The following is a 17,756-nucleotide window of genomic DNA, read 5'->3' as shown; positions in this document are numbered from 1 at the left end:
TCTCAAAGTCAATAATCATTTGAAGATACCCACTCTTAGCTTTTAAAAGATGAAAAGCACTAAGTATTAACATTTCACATTTTATTTAAGATGGTATCATAGGAGTGTACTTCCAAACCAGACAATGGTGAAAGAGAGAAGAGTTCATACTGGATGAATATTGCCATCTTCCCTGTGTTCTCTGAATCAATTCAAACTTAGGAGATTATAAATTCAGTGGCATTTTTGCTTTAACCTCCCAACTCTTCCATGCCATCACAACACAATGAGCAAAATGAAGTAGAGGAGTTTCAGCATGCCAGTAACAGAGGTCCTTTCTTGCTGTACTTACCACAAGTCTGATTTCTTCTTTTGGAGCAAGCTGTTCCAGCAGCTCAAAACCCAGCTGGTAACAGAGAATGCTGGACTGACAAAGACCACATTCTACCGCTTTTTCATCTTTCTGACAGCTGTGAGAACCACCCCAAGGTGCCTGTAACACATTGTTTATGATGGATATTATATCTTTTGAAATGCTGTTCTCTAAGCCCAAAGTGACACCATCATCCTGGAGTTCCATCTGAAAGAGAGTGAAAAGAATAAGGACTTACTATTTATTTAAAAAAAATAGAGCGCAGTCGTGCCTATTCCTGCATTTCTTCCAGTGTATTGCATTACTGGGATGAGAACTGAGATAAACTGTGACTCACAATTTTAAATTGCCACTGATGTTCAGGACAAAGCTTGAATAGCTGGAGTAAGATTTTGAAGGTAATTAGACAATTTCAAGCACAGGATCCATTAACATTACCTGGAGACAGTTATCCAAAACACTTGGGCTTAGATTCACAATGTATAACTTTACCTACCCAATAATTATGCATCTAATCTAAGCCCATCAACAAGCCTCTGCTTCTAGTCTGTAGAAATAACCATATCTCCAAGGAGAAGTTAATTTCATTGATATGAGGCACCTAAAATGATGTGGAGGTATCTACCTTCTCTTCGCTGACCATGAACCCATAACTCTTGTATGGGTAAAGCCACATGAAAGCTGCAGAAAGATTTCAATGCCTTGTACTTCATGCCAGTCCCACAGCATAAAGGGACTCAATACAGGATTAAAGCAGAGACAAAAGTGACTACAGAACTTCACTGTCCCTCAACATGGATGATTTTCTTCTGCAAGTACCTGCTTCAAGATGAGATCAAACATTAGAATGAAGCAATTAAGATTCATTTCATCATCCTCACAGTCAAAGTCAATTGTCTTTCCACTGGGGTGTCCAAAGTTCTTGAAGGGACTGTGAAAAGGACTACGTATTGGACTCCGAAATGGGCTCTGGAAGGGACTTGGGAAAGGACTCAGCATGTTGTGCTGAACTCTGCGCCCAGGGTCAGAAGCAACGCTTACCTGAAGACACATAAGATAAACATGTCCAAATGAATGTTAAGCACTTAAGCAATTTCATCCTATACAAGACTGTGGTAAATGTCTAGAACTTTGTCTAGACATTTTGTCTAGACATTGTCTAGAACTTAGTGATATGGTTTAGTGGAGGTCTTGTTAGTGTTAGGACAGAGGTTGGACTAGATGATCTTGGAGGTCTCTTCCAACCTAGACGATTCTGTGATTCTGTGATTTGATAGCCTTACTATTTCGTTTGGTAGCTTTTTTTTTTTTTGAATTTATGTATGTCCCTTAGTGCCATTAAATGATAAAATATGGTATAAGTATAATAATCATATTCTACACAGATGTATGTATTCTCTTAGGTTAAATGGCTGTCATTCATTACCTTATTTCCACTAAGAAGGAATTTTATCATCACAAATAAAACAGAAAATTGGTGCAGGCAGTAAAGTGGTCATCAAGTTACAACGATCTTCCCCATGATCCAGACATACCAGCTTCAATACCAGGAAGCTAATAAATGTGGGTACCTCACAGTACTCACAGCAGTATAACTAAGGCTATACCAAGGGTACAGGTAGCTGGAAATGAACTAGATATAACAATAGCAAGACATGCACTTCTGCACAGATTTACATTCAACCACCACAGGCCACCTACAACACCATCAGAACCTCCAATTGTTCCAAGGAGATAAACAGTTAAGTAACACAAGGTCTATTTTTAGGCCAGCTATGGTCTGCAATACCAGACAGTAAGATTGTCCATTTTTTTCTGCTTAGTTTAGAAGTGGTTACAGGCTAGTTGTACTCTCTACTGAGCTACATCAGAGTTTAGAAGGACTACAAGAAAAGAATCATCAATTGCCTAGATGCTGTAGGTCCTTAAATCTAAAGATCTGACCTTTGAACACCACTTCTTCTGTCCCTGAAGCATTCAGTAGGAGACTACTGGGAATTTAATCACATCAGCCCAAGTATGGGTAATGCCTACATGTTTGCAAACATTTTCTTCCAGACAGACAAGTTTCCTTGACATCAATTTTTGCATCTCTTGGAGGGGGAAAAAATGCAAGAAAACAGAAATAAATGTTGTTCTGTCACCCTCCCCGAACATCCCTAGGACCACCAAATTTGTACCTGAATGCCAAAACTCACTCTGGGTGACCAGTTGTCCAAAAAACAAAACAAAACAAACAAACAAAAAAACTGTTGTTAACAGCCATTAAAAGAAAATGAAGAGAATGAAATAGATGGAAAAGATACCATGACAAACACACCACAAATATCCCAACTGAGTTCATGGAGGAAAAACTGTGCAGTTAACTCCCATACTTGCATTATCTTGACACTGACCAGGTGACGGAGAGGTATTAACTGAAGAAGCCATGCCAATTTTCTTTCACTCTCAAAATTTGTTTTGTGTTTCCAATCAAATGTTGCCATACTGAAAAATGACTTTTTAAATTTTCACAGGCATTCTCTTAGGAAAATTATTCAAAGCAAAAGAATAAGCAGGATAAATAACTGTTACCCTCCGAGCTGCAAGATTTCCCGCCAGTTCACTGGCTCTGGATTTTCTTTGATTTGCTAACTCTTTTACAGAATTAACTCCATCAGAAAACATGCTGATTAGTAACTGAAGAGGAACAACAATGTCAAGTTCAGATAACACCTGAGGAAAGACAATAAGTAAAAAAAAGTATGAGTTTTGAGATTGGTAAAAAATATCAGCTACGTTATACGCATAGTTATCACATCATATTGAGTTCAGCAAGTTTCATGCATTTAATTTTGGGATTTGGTCATGTGAGATGAGAGCTTAAGTTTCTCTTCAAATCAGGGCAAAAGAGAACTGGCCAAAAAAGTGCATTTTCAAAATATTTGTTGGCATGATGCTTGGTGCACATTGCGAACAGTTTTATGCACAAACACATAGGTATGTGAAACTGTTCCACAAAAAAGTTTATGCAAAGCTAAAATATTACAAATACTTGGATGAATAACTATCTTCATTATTACCTAAAATAGAATTCCTGTATTTATTCTAACAATCCAGCCAGAATGGTAGCCTACAGATGTCAATATACTGAGAAGATTGGTTATCTGCAAATCACTGTGGTAATATGAATGAATAATGAAGATTACCAGTATTATTCTGAGATGCCGTGGAAAATTTTATACCCTTTTGAACTGACTGTCCCCAAAGCTGACATGATTTTTCCTGTTGTATTTGAATACGAACATTGGGTGAATGTCAGTGAATATGGACAAATGGGCAAATATAGCACAAGACTGCCAGAGAAGCAGAAAGCTTGGTGGGTACAGAGGTAGTCTGATCCAGTTCTTCTTATGTGGGAATGACTACAGCTGCTTCTAGAGTTTGGAATTAATTTTGGAATTTACAGACCAAATTCTGTGGAGACTAAAGAGTTCTGCTGGCAGAAAGAGATAACTGAATGGCCCTAAAGATACAACCAAAGGGAAAAGAATTCCCAGGCTTCCTGTATATTGTTGTGATAGGCTAGTAACGTAGAGCTTCCCAGGACCTGTCTACCAACCACAAGGGGCAGAAAGGTTCCATAATCCCTTGTAAGTGGCTTCTTTTTTTCCTCTGAAAATCATAAGCTGCATCAGCATGACTTCTCAAGAGAGTACACTTACATGCAGCCAAAGCAATGCTTGCTCTTGCACAGAGGATGGATACCCTGTGAATCGACAACTAATGAAGCCAAACATCTCCTCCATGGAGAAAGGGAGAGGGCAAAGTTCAATGTCAAACATTTTGCTGAAAAGGAGAACAAAAACATAGCATGGCTGAATTACCACAACATACACTGTGTAAGATATGAAAACAGAAAACTAGTAGAAAGGCAATCTCATAACCAGCACTGATGACGCTTCTGGTGTTTTATTTGCATCCTCATTCTCCAGGGGAGTTGTGCTAGGTTGATGATACCACCTGTCCTGGTTCCACATTATCACCCTGAATTTATTGATACACCTTAAAAATTTGTACCACATCCCATCTCCTGCCCAGTTTCACTTGATTTCAAAATCCAATGTACAGGAAAATTTTCATCTTACCGCTCCATCACTATTCCTTATTCACGCTAAACACATTTTCATCAGTCCCTACAAATGCAAAATTACAGGCAGTTTCAGAGCATTTTACACGGTAAAAAGCAATGTGAAGCTGGATTGCGAAAGGTATACACCAAACATGAAATTATGACTCCAGCAGTCACTACCCCTATTCTGGCATTTTGTTTGCTCAATGGGGGAAGATACTAGCTAAATCAATACAAATCAACTCTCTTTCAGTGCCAGCTCTATTAATCCCCAATATTTCTCCTCAACAGCTGGCCAGGAGAAAGATGCTTCCTTCACCATGCTACAGGAAGCCACTGAAAGTGTGCCTTGTTCAGAGCAAAGAAGCTGATTCAAGGATATCAGCAGCAATAAAAGGAAACTTTCCCAAAGCTGAACTGCTCTAGTCTAAATATAATTCATGAAAAATTCAGCAGCATTCACTTGCTAGTCTATTGCACACAGGAGAGCAGGCGGAATGGCATTTTTATTCTTTGTCAACATTTTATTGCACTAATACCCTCAAAAATCAACATATACAATGATAAAATGGTTTCTACAAATACCTACATACCTTAACACTTCCCGGAATTCTTTCAGTTGATTATCAGGCACTTCTGTCCTTATAGCTTCCAGCCACTCTGGCATAATACATTCCCACACCGGCTGGTTTATTACATTGTACGGAATCAGGCAAAGGATTCGATTCAGCCCTTCTTTTAATTGGGTCACAGCACTACACGATTTGTCCCAGTATCCACCAACCTGTGGGTATTTCCAGGAATGATACTTATGAGCAATATTTCTAATCCCTATAACTGGTCCAGCACCAATTTGCTCAGCGTATACAGCCAAGAAATCATGAAGGATGATTATCAGCACCTGCCAGCCTGAATTTAGAATACAGCCATGGGGATTACATTGGTTTTTTCCTCTCTAGTTTGACCCACAATCTAAGAAGCACTGTCCAAGATTTAGATGAAGTATGCTTACTTCCAGGCCATGACACAAAATAACCTCCGATTGTTTAAAATTCTCAGTGAAGGACAGATTTGTTTGGTCAAACTTACACCTTAAAGTATTTGCTCTGGGCCACTAGAGTAATGGATCTTTCTTTCGAAAGTTTGGTTCTTTTGTGTTTTGGGTTATTTTGGTTGTTATTATTTCTTTGAGTGAAGGTCCTGAGTGAAGGAAGCCAAAAAATATACTTCTAAGTACATAAATAACTAGTCTCCAGAGACTAATTATTCTAACTGACCTCAGCTCACATCTGCTGTTCCTTACTAATGGCTCTAGAGATGCCTGCTGTTTTGGCAGCAACTACTGGTAATCTCAGCCAACAAACTATTTTTTCTCCATTCATCACAGCTAATTTCATGGCTGTTTGTCTTCATGCTCTAGTGAACCTTTGCATATCTGGCAAGTTGTCAGTCTAGTCTTCAACACTGCAGTGGGGGGTAATAAAACTTTTAAAAGGGTTGGATCCAAGACAAGAAAAAGGTCCACAACAGACTACGGCATGAGGTTCAGCCCTTTCTCTCCTTAGTCTCAAACTCAAGATCTGCTTTCTTCAATTCTAACACCCTGTGCATCCATTGACCTCTCAAATTCCTTCAGCTGTCCTCCAGTCCTCCCACACAGACAAGGCCTATCTTCAGAGAGGTGGTTCAGAGTAAGACTTACACATATGCTGGTCTGCACTTGCACAGCAAGTACCACTTACAAGGTCATGAAAAATCCATGGATGCACGCTTCATCCCTGATAATATTATGTATCACACCAAGTCTTTATGGCTCTTCCTATACTAGCCACTGAATTCTAGGAAATAAAACAGATGTCCCAAATGTGTCCAAAGAAGGGCAATGAAGCTGGTGAAGGGTCTAGAGAACAAGTCTTAGGAGGAGCAGCCTCAAGTTGCACGAGAGGAGATTTAGGTTGGATATTAGAAAACTCTTCTTCACTGAAAGGGCTGTAAGACATTGGAACAGGCTGCCCAGGGAAGTGTTTGAGCCACCATCCCTGGAGGTATTCAAAAGGCATGGAGATGAGGTGCATAGGGACAGGATTTAGTGGTAGACTTGGCAATACTAGGTTAACGGTTGGACTTGATTATCTTGGAGGTCTTTTCCAACCTAAAGGATTCTGTGATTGGACATTTAACATAAGAAGGTCATGAAATGAAAGTTGTCTCTGAATTCTACAAAAGCACATCTATAGCTGGCTGCAATAAATGTGGAAAAAGTCTTATACATCTCACAAAGTTCCTATTTTCATCCTGATATCTAGTTTTCTATAGCGGAATATTCACGTGTCTAACTTTAATGCATGCCTTCAGCATACAAGTGGCAAGTTCTGTTTCACAATTAAAGGAGAGAGTAAGAAAGACTTTTTCTAGGAGTGATTCCAGCATAGGTCTCACTTAGGCACCCAGAATGACCTTCCAGGTAAGTCTCCTTCCCTCCATCAGCAATAAGGCATACCATGGCAGACTGGCCTCTTATCTGAAATTAGGTATCCAAAGCTAAAGGGCGTCAGTATGCCCAAAATTCCCTTCAGTTACAACCATGTGATTTCATGAATCTTACTTCACAGCTGCAGAGATGAAGTATGCAAAGAACAGAGAAACATATTAGTAAAGCAGGCCAGTAAAGGACAGGCTCACACCTGGAAGCTGGCAAGTGAAACCTGTTTCTCAAGAGAAATTTGTATGCTTTGGCAGCATAATGGAGATGTGCAGCTATTGAAAAAGCACAGTATCTTTCAATCCCCAAAATATTCTTCCACTCTGTCTTCATATTACTGTAAATAATCCCCCACCTCTGGCACAGTAAAACCAGAAAAACTATGAAGAGGAAAACTTCCCGAACTCCACTGCTCCTTTACCAATAATATTTCTTTTGCCTTGAGAGGGCTGGGGGAGAAATAGTCTTTATCTATTTTACGTTAATGTCTATGGCAAATAAATTAACCTTCAGATAAATTACCCTCACCCTGGCAAACTCCATTGGTTTAGGAAGGAGGCACATAACCATGACATCAAAGCGAACATCACAAACTGTCTTCAACCACTTAGTAACAAACTGGGGTTTGAGTTTTTCAACCAGGCTACCAACTTCATCATCCATCATGTAAGCTGTAGAGTGAAACCACTGGAATACCATGCTAACCAGCCTTGCTAAACTCTCTGTGGGTGTATTCTCACTGGGAGTGCAAAGGCTCACCTGCAAGACAGAAACACAAATCAGGTTTCCCACCTTTAAATCTAGAAATGTTTGTCTACTATATTTTGCATATTTTCAGAGATACATGGATGCAGATTACATAGACAGTAACTGAGCTGATCAGTTTTAAGTAGAGCTTGGCACAAGGTAATTGAAAAACATTTCCCTAACCAGAAAATAGCAATGAGAAGAAAAAATTAAGCATTTAATTTCTTTGTTTCTCAGTTTCAACACTGAAAATTTCTATATAGAATGCTGCAACAAACTGAAATGTTCTGGTTAAGCTTTAAAATTACTCTTAATTTCAAAAGGTAATCTAATGTCCAGTAAAATACGTGATACAGATACACATACAAAATGTAGAAATTGTAAAGACAAACCAAATGAAGGGTTTCAAAAAAATCTGAAAGAGGATGTTTACTTGGTATAGGTGATCTTTGCTTTACAAAAGGGTTACAATTTTGAATTTTTGTCCTCAAAAATTCTCAAAGAATGATTAACAGTAGTCTTCTCTCTGTCTCCTAACTTACTTTTTTCTAGAACAGTATCCTCACTGTAAAACTGTCCCAAATCTGAGACCAAGTTTGTACATGAATTCACAGACCAGCCACATTGCTAAATCCACAATGATCCACTATTTGAGCTTTTACTACCATCTAGGGACGAGAGAGAAACTTTCAAGTCAGGTTCTGCACTGAATCCAAAAAAAAAAAAAGGAAAGGGGATTGCATCTTAGGGTTAAAATAATGGCATTCAGCAGAGAACATTCAGCAAAAGACATTCAGAAGACAGAGAGATAATAAAAAGCTGAAGAGGGTGAATAGTTATTATACACTCAATAGAGGAGTCAGAAGGCAGTGAGAAGCTCCATCCAAACTAGTTCTGTAATCTCCAAGTCTGAGAGTATCACAGAACTCCATTTTTCTTACAAATCAGAAAAGTATCCAACTAAATTCAGACAATGGGAACGGGGGGAAAAAAAAAAAAAAAAAAGACAGATAACATTTAGGCTTCAGAAACAGAAGAAAAAGATTTTCTTACCAAGAACCAGATTCCAAACTGGCTTAGGAGGCGTTGGTCATGTTTGTCATCATCTTTATTATCAAAGTCTGTGTTGTCCAGGGAGTGATGGGAAGAGGAGAGGCCCATCTGCCTCCTGCGGTTGAGCTCATACTCTCTCTGCTCAGCATGGAACTCTGCTTCTTTCAGCAGGCTATAAAACAAGTTTGTGGTCAGTGAATACAGCCTTCCTGCACTGGATACAGGTATCTGATCAAGGATAATTATAGATTAAGACATCTTATGTCAACATTTTCCTGAGAACAGTAATAAAAGAAGACTGAATTCTAGGATTCAAGGCTGAATTCTTCCATGAGGACAACACTCCCAGATTATTGGTGCTCTAATTACAGCAGCAGGAGTTAAGCACCCTGGCACTATGCAGACAATATTTACATGAAAACCTGATCCTTCTTTACATATTGATGCTGTATAACCAACAATATTACCTGATCACAGCTTCTACAGTACACACAAGCTCCTCTGCCCCACACTCCCGTGTATTGATCGGGGGTGGTGAGGTCTGGTAAAGGTGGGTTTCTGCTGCTGCCCCAACTTCACTGCTGTGATGATTTGAATGGCATCTTTTGCAATAGCGCACTGGCCTGTTGCCATGGCGGCCACAGCATCCTGCTGAGAAGCACGTAACAACAGCTCTTCTGACGTGGGAACTACAGTTCTGGAAAATAGAGAGATTTTATTAGGACACAAGTATCAGGCAGTGGAACTGAAAACAGTGATGAGGGTCTGCAGTGAGGAACTGGCTCAAGTGCTGGCTGTTTCCAAATTCACTACGCACAAGCACAAATGTGTACAAACTCCTGACACCAACTGTCATTGAGCTTCTAGTATGTGCTCAGGCCTAAATGCTGGGCCTGGACTTAAATGTCACAATTGCTCTTCTTCAGGAGCAGGCCGAACCAAAAGTTAAGTCATCAACCTCTACTTTCCGGCTTGGAGCAAGCTTTAAATTTTACAGTAGTTCTCTTACCCTCTGCTTATATTTCAAAATGTCTCTAAGTTACATATGGCAACTGACAGATCCTTGGGAGTATAATCAATGTTGACATATCATTTTACTCTATGTAAGGATCTGGCTTATCACACGTAACTGTCCAAACCTCTGAAATATGCTCTACCTTCATTTTTGCCCTCTGGTAATCTGGCCAAACATAAAAGTTTTCTTTACCACACCAGATCTACAATATATTATATACTGTAATCCTCATTATTAAACTGTTATTAAATCATAGTAGCTGGTATGTTTTGCAAGCAGATTCTTTTTGTCAGCAATCTTTTTACAGCACTGAAGACTTTCAGTCCATATATTTAAAATGATTTACTGTTTACAGTAGGAGTTTTGTTCAATTTAGGATTAACCCGGGACTTCTGGAAGACAAGAAGATAAAAAACACTTAGATTTAAAATTCATCTTTTTGCTCCATCTTCCTCAGAAGCAGACTTAGAATCACAACCCAGCTCAACTGTATAATTGAATTGCCTTACTAATTACGCCTTCAATAAAAACCTTCAACTCCAATCAAATATCAGTAGTTCAAACAAAAAGAAGTCTTGCTGCTAAATCATTCCCATCTACCAACAAATGCATTCATGGATAAATTGTGAAAATTTGGAATGGTACAAAAAAGAATGCACCACACAGGAATGGAATGACATTACACACAACATCAAATCATGCCCCATCACACAAATGACTTAATCTTACCTTCTTCTGACATATAGCAGAAATTTCAGCTGTAAGGGGAAGGCATACAAAACATCAACACAGAATGATGATCCTTCTGTTTTACTATGGCAACCATGGGAAAATGGAATTGCTGCAAGGAAGTCTCTGAGGCTAAACTTGTGCTTCCCGATATAACTGAAAACTCTAAATCTTTTGGATTGCATGAGGTGGGATACTGTATACTTGGGCTTACTAGCTATTTCTACACTGAAATGAAAGAACAGCCTTGGTAAATTAAGTGTGGTGTGCTGTGCATCCCATCCACCTTGCTCATGCTTCTGCCTCACAGACAGACTTGTAGCAGTACTTCTGTTGGTGTGCTAATGTGATTGGCATACTGTGGGAGACATGGGTCAGATGTGCCTACGCTGCCTGTGAAAGCTGGCAGGAAGATTAGTGCGTTTAGATTCACAATGTACATATAGCCACTATGTCTGTGGCCCCTAACTCCATAGAGAAATGTTTGCAGATTCAACCTGTAGTCAGTACCTACACGGTCTTTTGCCTCAGCGATATCTGATTCAGTGAATGTAGGTGGCTGAGTACTTCCCTTAAGTAAATGAAAAATTCTGTAATCTGGATTACGTTACAAGTGTAAGGAGACAGCAAGAAAAAACTCCACTGCCTAACACTTTTCAGTTTGCAGAACAGAGAGGGAGGGGAGTGTCTTTGTTCTGCCCTTGAAAACTGTAATTTAGAGAATATGTGACTGCCCTTTAAGCCCAGGAAATTCTACTTAGTCTGTCAACAAGCTTTGTCTGCACTCTGGCAAATAATTCTACACACTTTCACTGGTCAATGGACCATGACTGGATCAATGAAAAATATTTTATGTCCTTTTCTGGTATCCTTTAAACTTTCTGTTCATACAGTCAATTCTCTGAAGCTTTAAAAGCTTTAGAGTCAAAGCCAGATGACCAAAAGAACCAGACCCTTTTTTGGACACAGGTACTTTTAAAAAACTTGGCCCCACCTATGGATGCTTCAAGAATTGAAAATCTATTCAATTGTCTTCATTTCCTCACACATGACGAGTTGCATACTATTTCAAGTAGAGGACTAGTTAATTCTCCATAATACTTCAAAGACATTAAGCAGCATTAAATACAAGCTACTTCAAATTTCTACAATATTCCTTTAAAATAGAATGCAGCATTTCAAGTAATACAGTATGCAGAAATATCAGTGAGGACAGGGTTGTACAATTATGTTTAGTTTGCACCTACCCTTGAAATACCTCTTACCTTGTGGTAGAAGAACATCAATCAACCATTCACTGTGATCCCTATAAAAATCATATATCTAATTAGCTTTTCATTTCTTTGTGTATGCATTTATTTTTGCACAGAGGAAAGTTATCTAAATTAATGTGGTAGGATGACATTATTCTGAAGCAGCATTTTTACATAGTTTCATAAATTGCAAGCTGTTTTACATTACTTCTCTTTGTTGTGTCTGACTTATTGAAAATTACCACTCTGAGACTGGCATATCATGTTCAAAGCTTTTAAAAATTACTTTTAAGTCACTAATTTATTAAATGAAAATAGCGTGCAGTCTGAAAGCCTGAGGACTAAGAAATGATAGTGAAGAATGAAAGACAAACGTGGAAAAAAAATTGTACCATCTACTGTAAGCCTCCTCAGAAGCTACACTTCTGCTAAATTCAATTACTTTACCCCGCAGCTTTAAATCAATAACGTAAAAAACTAAGATGATTTCCACAATACTGCTCCTTCCTGCAGCTGGTATGATACAAAGGTGTCTGTTAAACTGAGGCCAAACAAAAAAATAATGCACATGTAGCTTCTGAATTAACTGTAAACTTGCCCATTGGAACTAATGATTGGAAGTCACCTTAAGTATTAGTAGATCTTGTAAAGAAATGTGTATAAAATTTCCAATTAAAAAAAAAAGTACGTGAGGTTAATTCATTTCAGGATATAGTCCTTTCATGAACTGGACAGGCCTGGACCAGTTTTAATTCTTTACTCTGCTGCTTCACAGTATGTGATAGAGAATAATCTGAAGTGCATACTACAGAAAAGCAACAGTCTCTGTGATCTTTCATTGTAACATACTTTTAATGACAACGAAAGGATGTGGAGAAAAAAATAATTAATAACCAAAAGTCTGCACATTAATAAGGTTCCCCTATCATAGTTAATTCATCTCACGCTATCTATTCATTCAGAGATCTTAACTTTAAGGCTCATTACTGTCCAAGCTAGAAGTGCTAATCACGTGGGGTAAGTTTCTGTAATCCTTATTCATACTGAGTTTCACTATGCTCAATTTATTTCAAGTGGGGTTAACTATACAAATAATATGCTAATCATACAAAAAAAAAAAGAAAAAGCCTAACACTCTTCTGTAACAGACTGTTCTGAACTGCAATGTTTAACTGACAATACCTGATCATTTTCTGGCTCTTAGTATATATACCTACCCTGCAATTCTCTGGCTGCACTCCTCACAAAGATAAAGGGGAGGTGGTTTATCACCCAAAGCCACAGACAAGGATGGATCAATGCACATCTGAAACACAGAGAAGGAAAAGAATCAACACATCTGCCCATGGAAGTTCACTGAGAAAATGTTTGATACATTAATGCTAGTACAAAATATGTAATTAACATTTTGGTAACTGTTGAGAGCATTTAGTATTCGGAAAGATGCTACTAAGCATATGGCAATGGAGGATCTCAAATCATTTCTAACAAAGAAAATGATGTAACTGAAAATGAGAGCCTATGGGAAAAGAACAAGGCATGTTGCAATATCAATATTGGATATTCACTCTCTCAAGGACAAGTATCTTTTGTGTTATACATTCACATGCATTAACATTACATAGTCATGACACGCTTTTTATTCTTTCCAAAGACACAGACACTGAAAAGACCCATTGCTCAGGGCAAGGTAAGGTAGAAGTCCAGATTTCTCTCTCTGAATAATGCCTCTTCCAGCAAAATCTAATTTTCAGTCATCACAGTTGTTAACTACCCAGCACAATTCCAGTTACAGAATAAAGACTATGGACCAGTAGCTACCCTGGCAGCTTAGGTTGCCAAACTTACGTCCAAACTTCAAAATAATGTACTCTGTCTTGCATTAGCTTTTATCCTTCCACATGTCAGTCAATTACAGGACAATATGCTTAAACACGCATTTGTTTAAGCACGTTGTACTACTTAAGGAAAAGTCAAAAGTAGTATGCATACACAATATCTTAACCATTTAAAATGTTTCTTACACCACCAAAGTGCTTTATAAAGGCAAATGACTCTTTGAACGTTTCTCATCTTTGTTAATCAAATTTACATTTGTCTATCCAAGAGACAACAGGCTACATTCTTCCAAGTGGTGACAGATCATGACTGCTTCAGTCACACAACAGAAGCATGGCGCTTCAGTTTTGCTCTGCTCAGTGATTAGTCTCAATGTGGCATCATTATAACATGAAGCAACACCTTCCAGCTTTTCTTCCTAGGGAAAGGGATCATGGAGAATAATTGAAGTGGTCATTGAAGTGGTCCATTGCAGGGCTTGTGGGATGCATCACCATTAGGCCAATCAGCATAGCGGCCTCTGGAAAAAGCTAACTGAAGAACTTTTTGACTAATATAATTATGTTAGTGTATGAACTGATGCCAGAAAAATTGGTTGTATCTACATATTTAACTATATACAAATCTAATTAACTAATTAGTATGCCAAACTGTAGCATGCTCTGGACTTGGGATGCTATTCTTGTCGCTACAACTGAATAGCTCTATGATCTTGGGCAAACCATTTTACTTGTTATCTTGTGTATAAGCAGGAAAGCTATCATTTACCCCCTCTTAAACATGGGCTGTAAAACAGGTAAGTAAAGCCTTGTTGCCATTTGCTTTCGGACATATTCCAAGCAAAGGAATGAGTGTAAATGCATTGTATGACCTCAGTCTGATACCAAGATGAACATATACCTCTGTAACTGACATAATATTTCATGTATATAATAAGATTTGCATATATATTTTACACACATACATATGTTCAGGAAAACATTTAAATGGATTAGCCAGAAGCCTGCTTAGAATTTTTATAAAGTGCTCTGTAACCACTCTCACGTTTAGTATCAAGACTTGACACACAGTTGTTGAAGGAAATACTCTATCTTGCTTTAGGCATCCAAAGAATATATTCAGATAGTTCTGGCACCTTCAGTCTTGAAAGGCTTTGCTGTACCCTTAGCTACCGCCCTTAGTCATCTGCACATCACTAGGTCATACAGCTGGGGCAAAATGCAATCTCCCCTGCCTCCAGACAGTCGAATTTGACCTTGTAAGAAACAGCAGTACCTTCACAGCTGGTTTGTTAATCGCGTTATGGCATTCAATGTGCTGGCAATGAATAGGATTCCAGGCTGCAAAACCAAAACACAGCAGATTAATCAACAAAGATATTTATATTCTTTGTGTCTAGCGGTATCAATAAAAAACAAGATCCTCTTGTGTAAGTACTACATAAATACGAGAGACGACCTAGCCATTCCTCAGGAAGCCTAATAACTACAATAAACAACCTAAAAAGAAAAGAAAAAAGAAAGACACAGACATGGCCTTTGTAGGCCCTTCCTCATCTCATGAAGTCTTGAATGAATGAATTATTGTTCCCCTCCCAGAGCAGGACAGTAGGAGTAACTCAATACATTAAATAACATTCACAGGCTAAATGAAAACAGTTATAATAAAGGAAGAATGGTTTAGCCACAGAAGGAGACTTATTTTTGTAATGACAAGAAGTAAACAACAAAGGTGTGTTCCAGCAGCATCAATTGGATGCCTTATGGAATGCCCCCAAGTGAAAAAATGCCATGCAATTGCAGAAAACACGCAACTCATTCTGGGATACATTAACAGAAAACTTATATAGAGAAAAATGATTCCAGTCTACCCAGCGCTATTAAGGGTTCAAATGGAATAGTTTAGTTTACAGACCTGGTTCCATGAAACAAGAGATAAAAAGCAGTAAAAGAAAAATGATTAAAAAAAATCAAGAAAATCTATCAACCTTTCAAGAGAAGGCTTTACGTACAAACATCTATCAGGAACTTTGGTAGACAGAGGACCTTGTACTGTCTGCCTTCTCAGCTCCAGCTACACTGCTGAGTTTGTCTAACATTTTCTCTCAGTATATTCAGTCTTGAGAACTTATCCATTATATCCATTATACTGACTTCACCTGACATCGTCTTTTTTTTTTTTTTTTTTTGACAGCAACAGCCAGATAAAGAGCCTTAGCAACAGCAGCAGAGATAGAAGCTGGCACAACAAAAGCAATCAAAGCAATAATTGAAAGGAACATAAGTCAGAACCCTTTTGAGGCCAAGAAAGCAGTTTCGCAGACCATTTGGAATGCTGTATTTATTTCTTCTCCTGTTCTGCTTTAGGTAGCATTTGGAGTAACACAACATTTTTATTAACCACAATCACATTTTTTATTTTTCATAGCATCTTTTGAAAACACAGACAAACGGATATTGTATTGATATACTTATGGAATTACCAACTTACAGAACAAATGTTTTCGAAATACATCTTAGAACTGCAAGCATGTAATTATCACTCTCCTGACCGTTTACTTTTTTTTTTTTTACTTTTTTTTTTTTTTTTACTTTTTTTTCATTTTGGCTTATACAAAAAAGCTGCACTGACCTGTGTACTGCAGTCCTCTGTACTCACTGATTGCCCCAGGGGGTTTTAAATTGGGCCAATAGTGAAATAACATTTGCACTGCTGGAGGTTTAACTTGAGATGGTCCATAGGCTATGACATATAGCAAATCCTAAGGAGAGAAACGTACAAGATGTTTATTTTGCAAGGTAAAAACACCATTCAGTGTGTATTATTTTCTTTCACAAAGATACCCAAACAAATAAAATATCGTCATTTCATGCCCTACAAATTATCTTTTGTAACCTCTTACAAGTAGACTAGATTACAAACTTCAACAATATGTTTACAACTGGCCTCTGAATTGGAATGAAACATCCAACAGCTATGACCCCCCACACACACTAACATATAGTGAATGAAGCCTCTGTCTAGCCATGGGGCAAAGATCTGTGATATAGCTAAATAACTGTATCCTTCTCTGATTCATATACTCATAATACTCACCCAGAGTCCTCGGAAAAGTTCAGTCCCACATGAACTGAGAAGATTGGTGATTATTAAAATTTCTGCCACTTGGAGCCACGACTACGTAGTATTTAGGAAAGGGCTTTGTTGTTTTTTTTTTTTTTTTTAGAACAAGGGCTTTGTTCTACAAAAGGTAGAGCTGCTTCTGTAAACTAAAAATTGAGGGACCTTCCTCTCCATAATTCAGGAGGATTGGATATAGAGATCATTTAAGAATTCTTGGCACATAGTCAGTTCAATTTTTAAGTCATCTGGTTTTCATTACTATCCAGTCATTTCCACAAGGTATGTATGATCAGAAACTTACTTTCCATACTTCTTGTTTATATTTCATGAGGCATTCCAATAACTGGCAGTGATACACTGAGAGAGAAAAGACAGTATAGACATAATACTGAAATGGAAACTCAAGTTACAGAAGTGATGTAATTAACTAGCTGGCTTTGCTTTGACAGTCCAAAACTCTACGTTTAATTTAATTACTTCTTATTTTAAAGGGTTTGCTGAAGGATCACTGCCCAAAGAGTTATTACAAAAGACCAGAAATAAAATATTACTAGCTTGTTTCTGTCAAGAAGTGCAGTAAGATGAAAAGCCTTACGATGGTACACCTCTTTGCAGAACCACGGAGATCTTTTTTGGACATGTCTCATTTAGGAATATCTGCTAATTCACTTAAAATTTGTCCTTCTGGCACTATATAAAGCTGTAAATGTGTATCTTGTCATTCATCATAAGGCAGTAATAGAAGTCACACGTGACAGCACACCATTCCTTTGTGTGCCACGGTGTAGTATGATGTGACACATCTCATGCACATACTGCAGTGTGGGGTTCCTCCTCACACACACACTATCTACCCAGTTAAGTAAAAACATAAAATGGGAGGTAGTTGACTACTATGAAATATGACAGATCCCTCAGATCAAGTTTTGTTTTGTTTTGGTTGTGTGACCCCACTGATTTAACTGGGGTTGCACCGAAGCGAGAGAGAATGGCATTTACGGTTGGGTACTTCTAATTACAATTAAATTAATTATAGTTCTGTTCTGAGCCTG

At 38.1% G+C, this 17,756-nt stretch overlaps 1 protein-coding gene across 16 annotated transcripts in view; it reads right to left on the bottom strand.

The window, feature by feature from the left end:
* UNC79 (unc-79 homolog, NALCN channel complex subunit) overlaps window positions 1–17,756 on the bottom strand; it is a 102,791-nt gene that overhangs the window by 67,883 nt on the left and 17,152 nt on the right. For 14 of the 16 annotated variants that reach the window (XM_080594254.1, XM_080594266.1, XM_080594256.1 and 11 more), the window contains 14 exons: window positions 17,006–17,061; window positions 16,213–16,342; window positions 14,857–14,921; window positions 12,960–13,048; window positions 11,755–11,795; window positions 10,490–10,518; window positions 9,213–9,442; window positions 8,746–8,917; window positions 7,474–7,704; window positions 5,057–5,247; window positions 4,057–4,180; window positions 2,927–3,067; window positions 1,172–1,393; window positions 332–559 (listed from right to left, as the gene is read on the bottom strand). In XM_080594254.1, coding sequence (XP_080450380.1) covers window positions 332–559; window positions 1,172–1,393; window positions 2,927–3,067; window positions 4,057–4,180; window positions 5,057–5,247; window positions 7,474–7,704; window positions 8,746–8,917; window positions 9,213–9,442; window positions 10,490–10,518; window positions 11,755–11,795; window positions 12,960–13,048; window positions 14,857–14,921; window positions 16,213–16,342; window positions 17,006–17,061 — 1,949 coding nt within the window. The remainder of the gene's footprint in view (window positions 1–331; window positions 560–1,171; window positions 1,394–2,926; window positions 3,068–4,056; window positions 4,181–5,056; window positions 5,248–7,473; window positions 7,705–8,745; window positions 8,918–9,212; window positions 9,443–10,489; window positions 10,519–11,754; window positions 11,796–12,959; window positions 13,049–14,856; window positions 14,922–16,212; window positions 16,343–17,005; window positions 17,062–17,756) is intronic. The other 2 variants (XM_080594261.1, XM_080594260.1) reach the window with 2 other exon arrangements.

Source organism: Anser brachyrhynchus (assembly GCF_964034855.1).
Source record: "Anser brachyrhynchus genome assembly, chromosome: 5".
Lineage (NCBI taxonomy): Eukaryota > Metazoa > Chordata > Aves > Anseriformes > Anatidae > Anser > Anser brachyrhynchus.
This window is presented reverse-complemented; position numbering and strand designations above follow the sequence as displayed.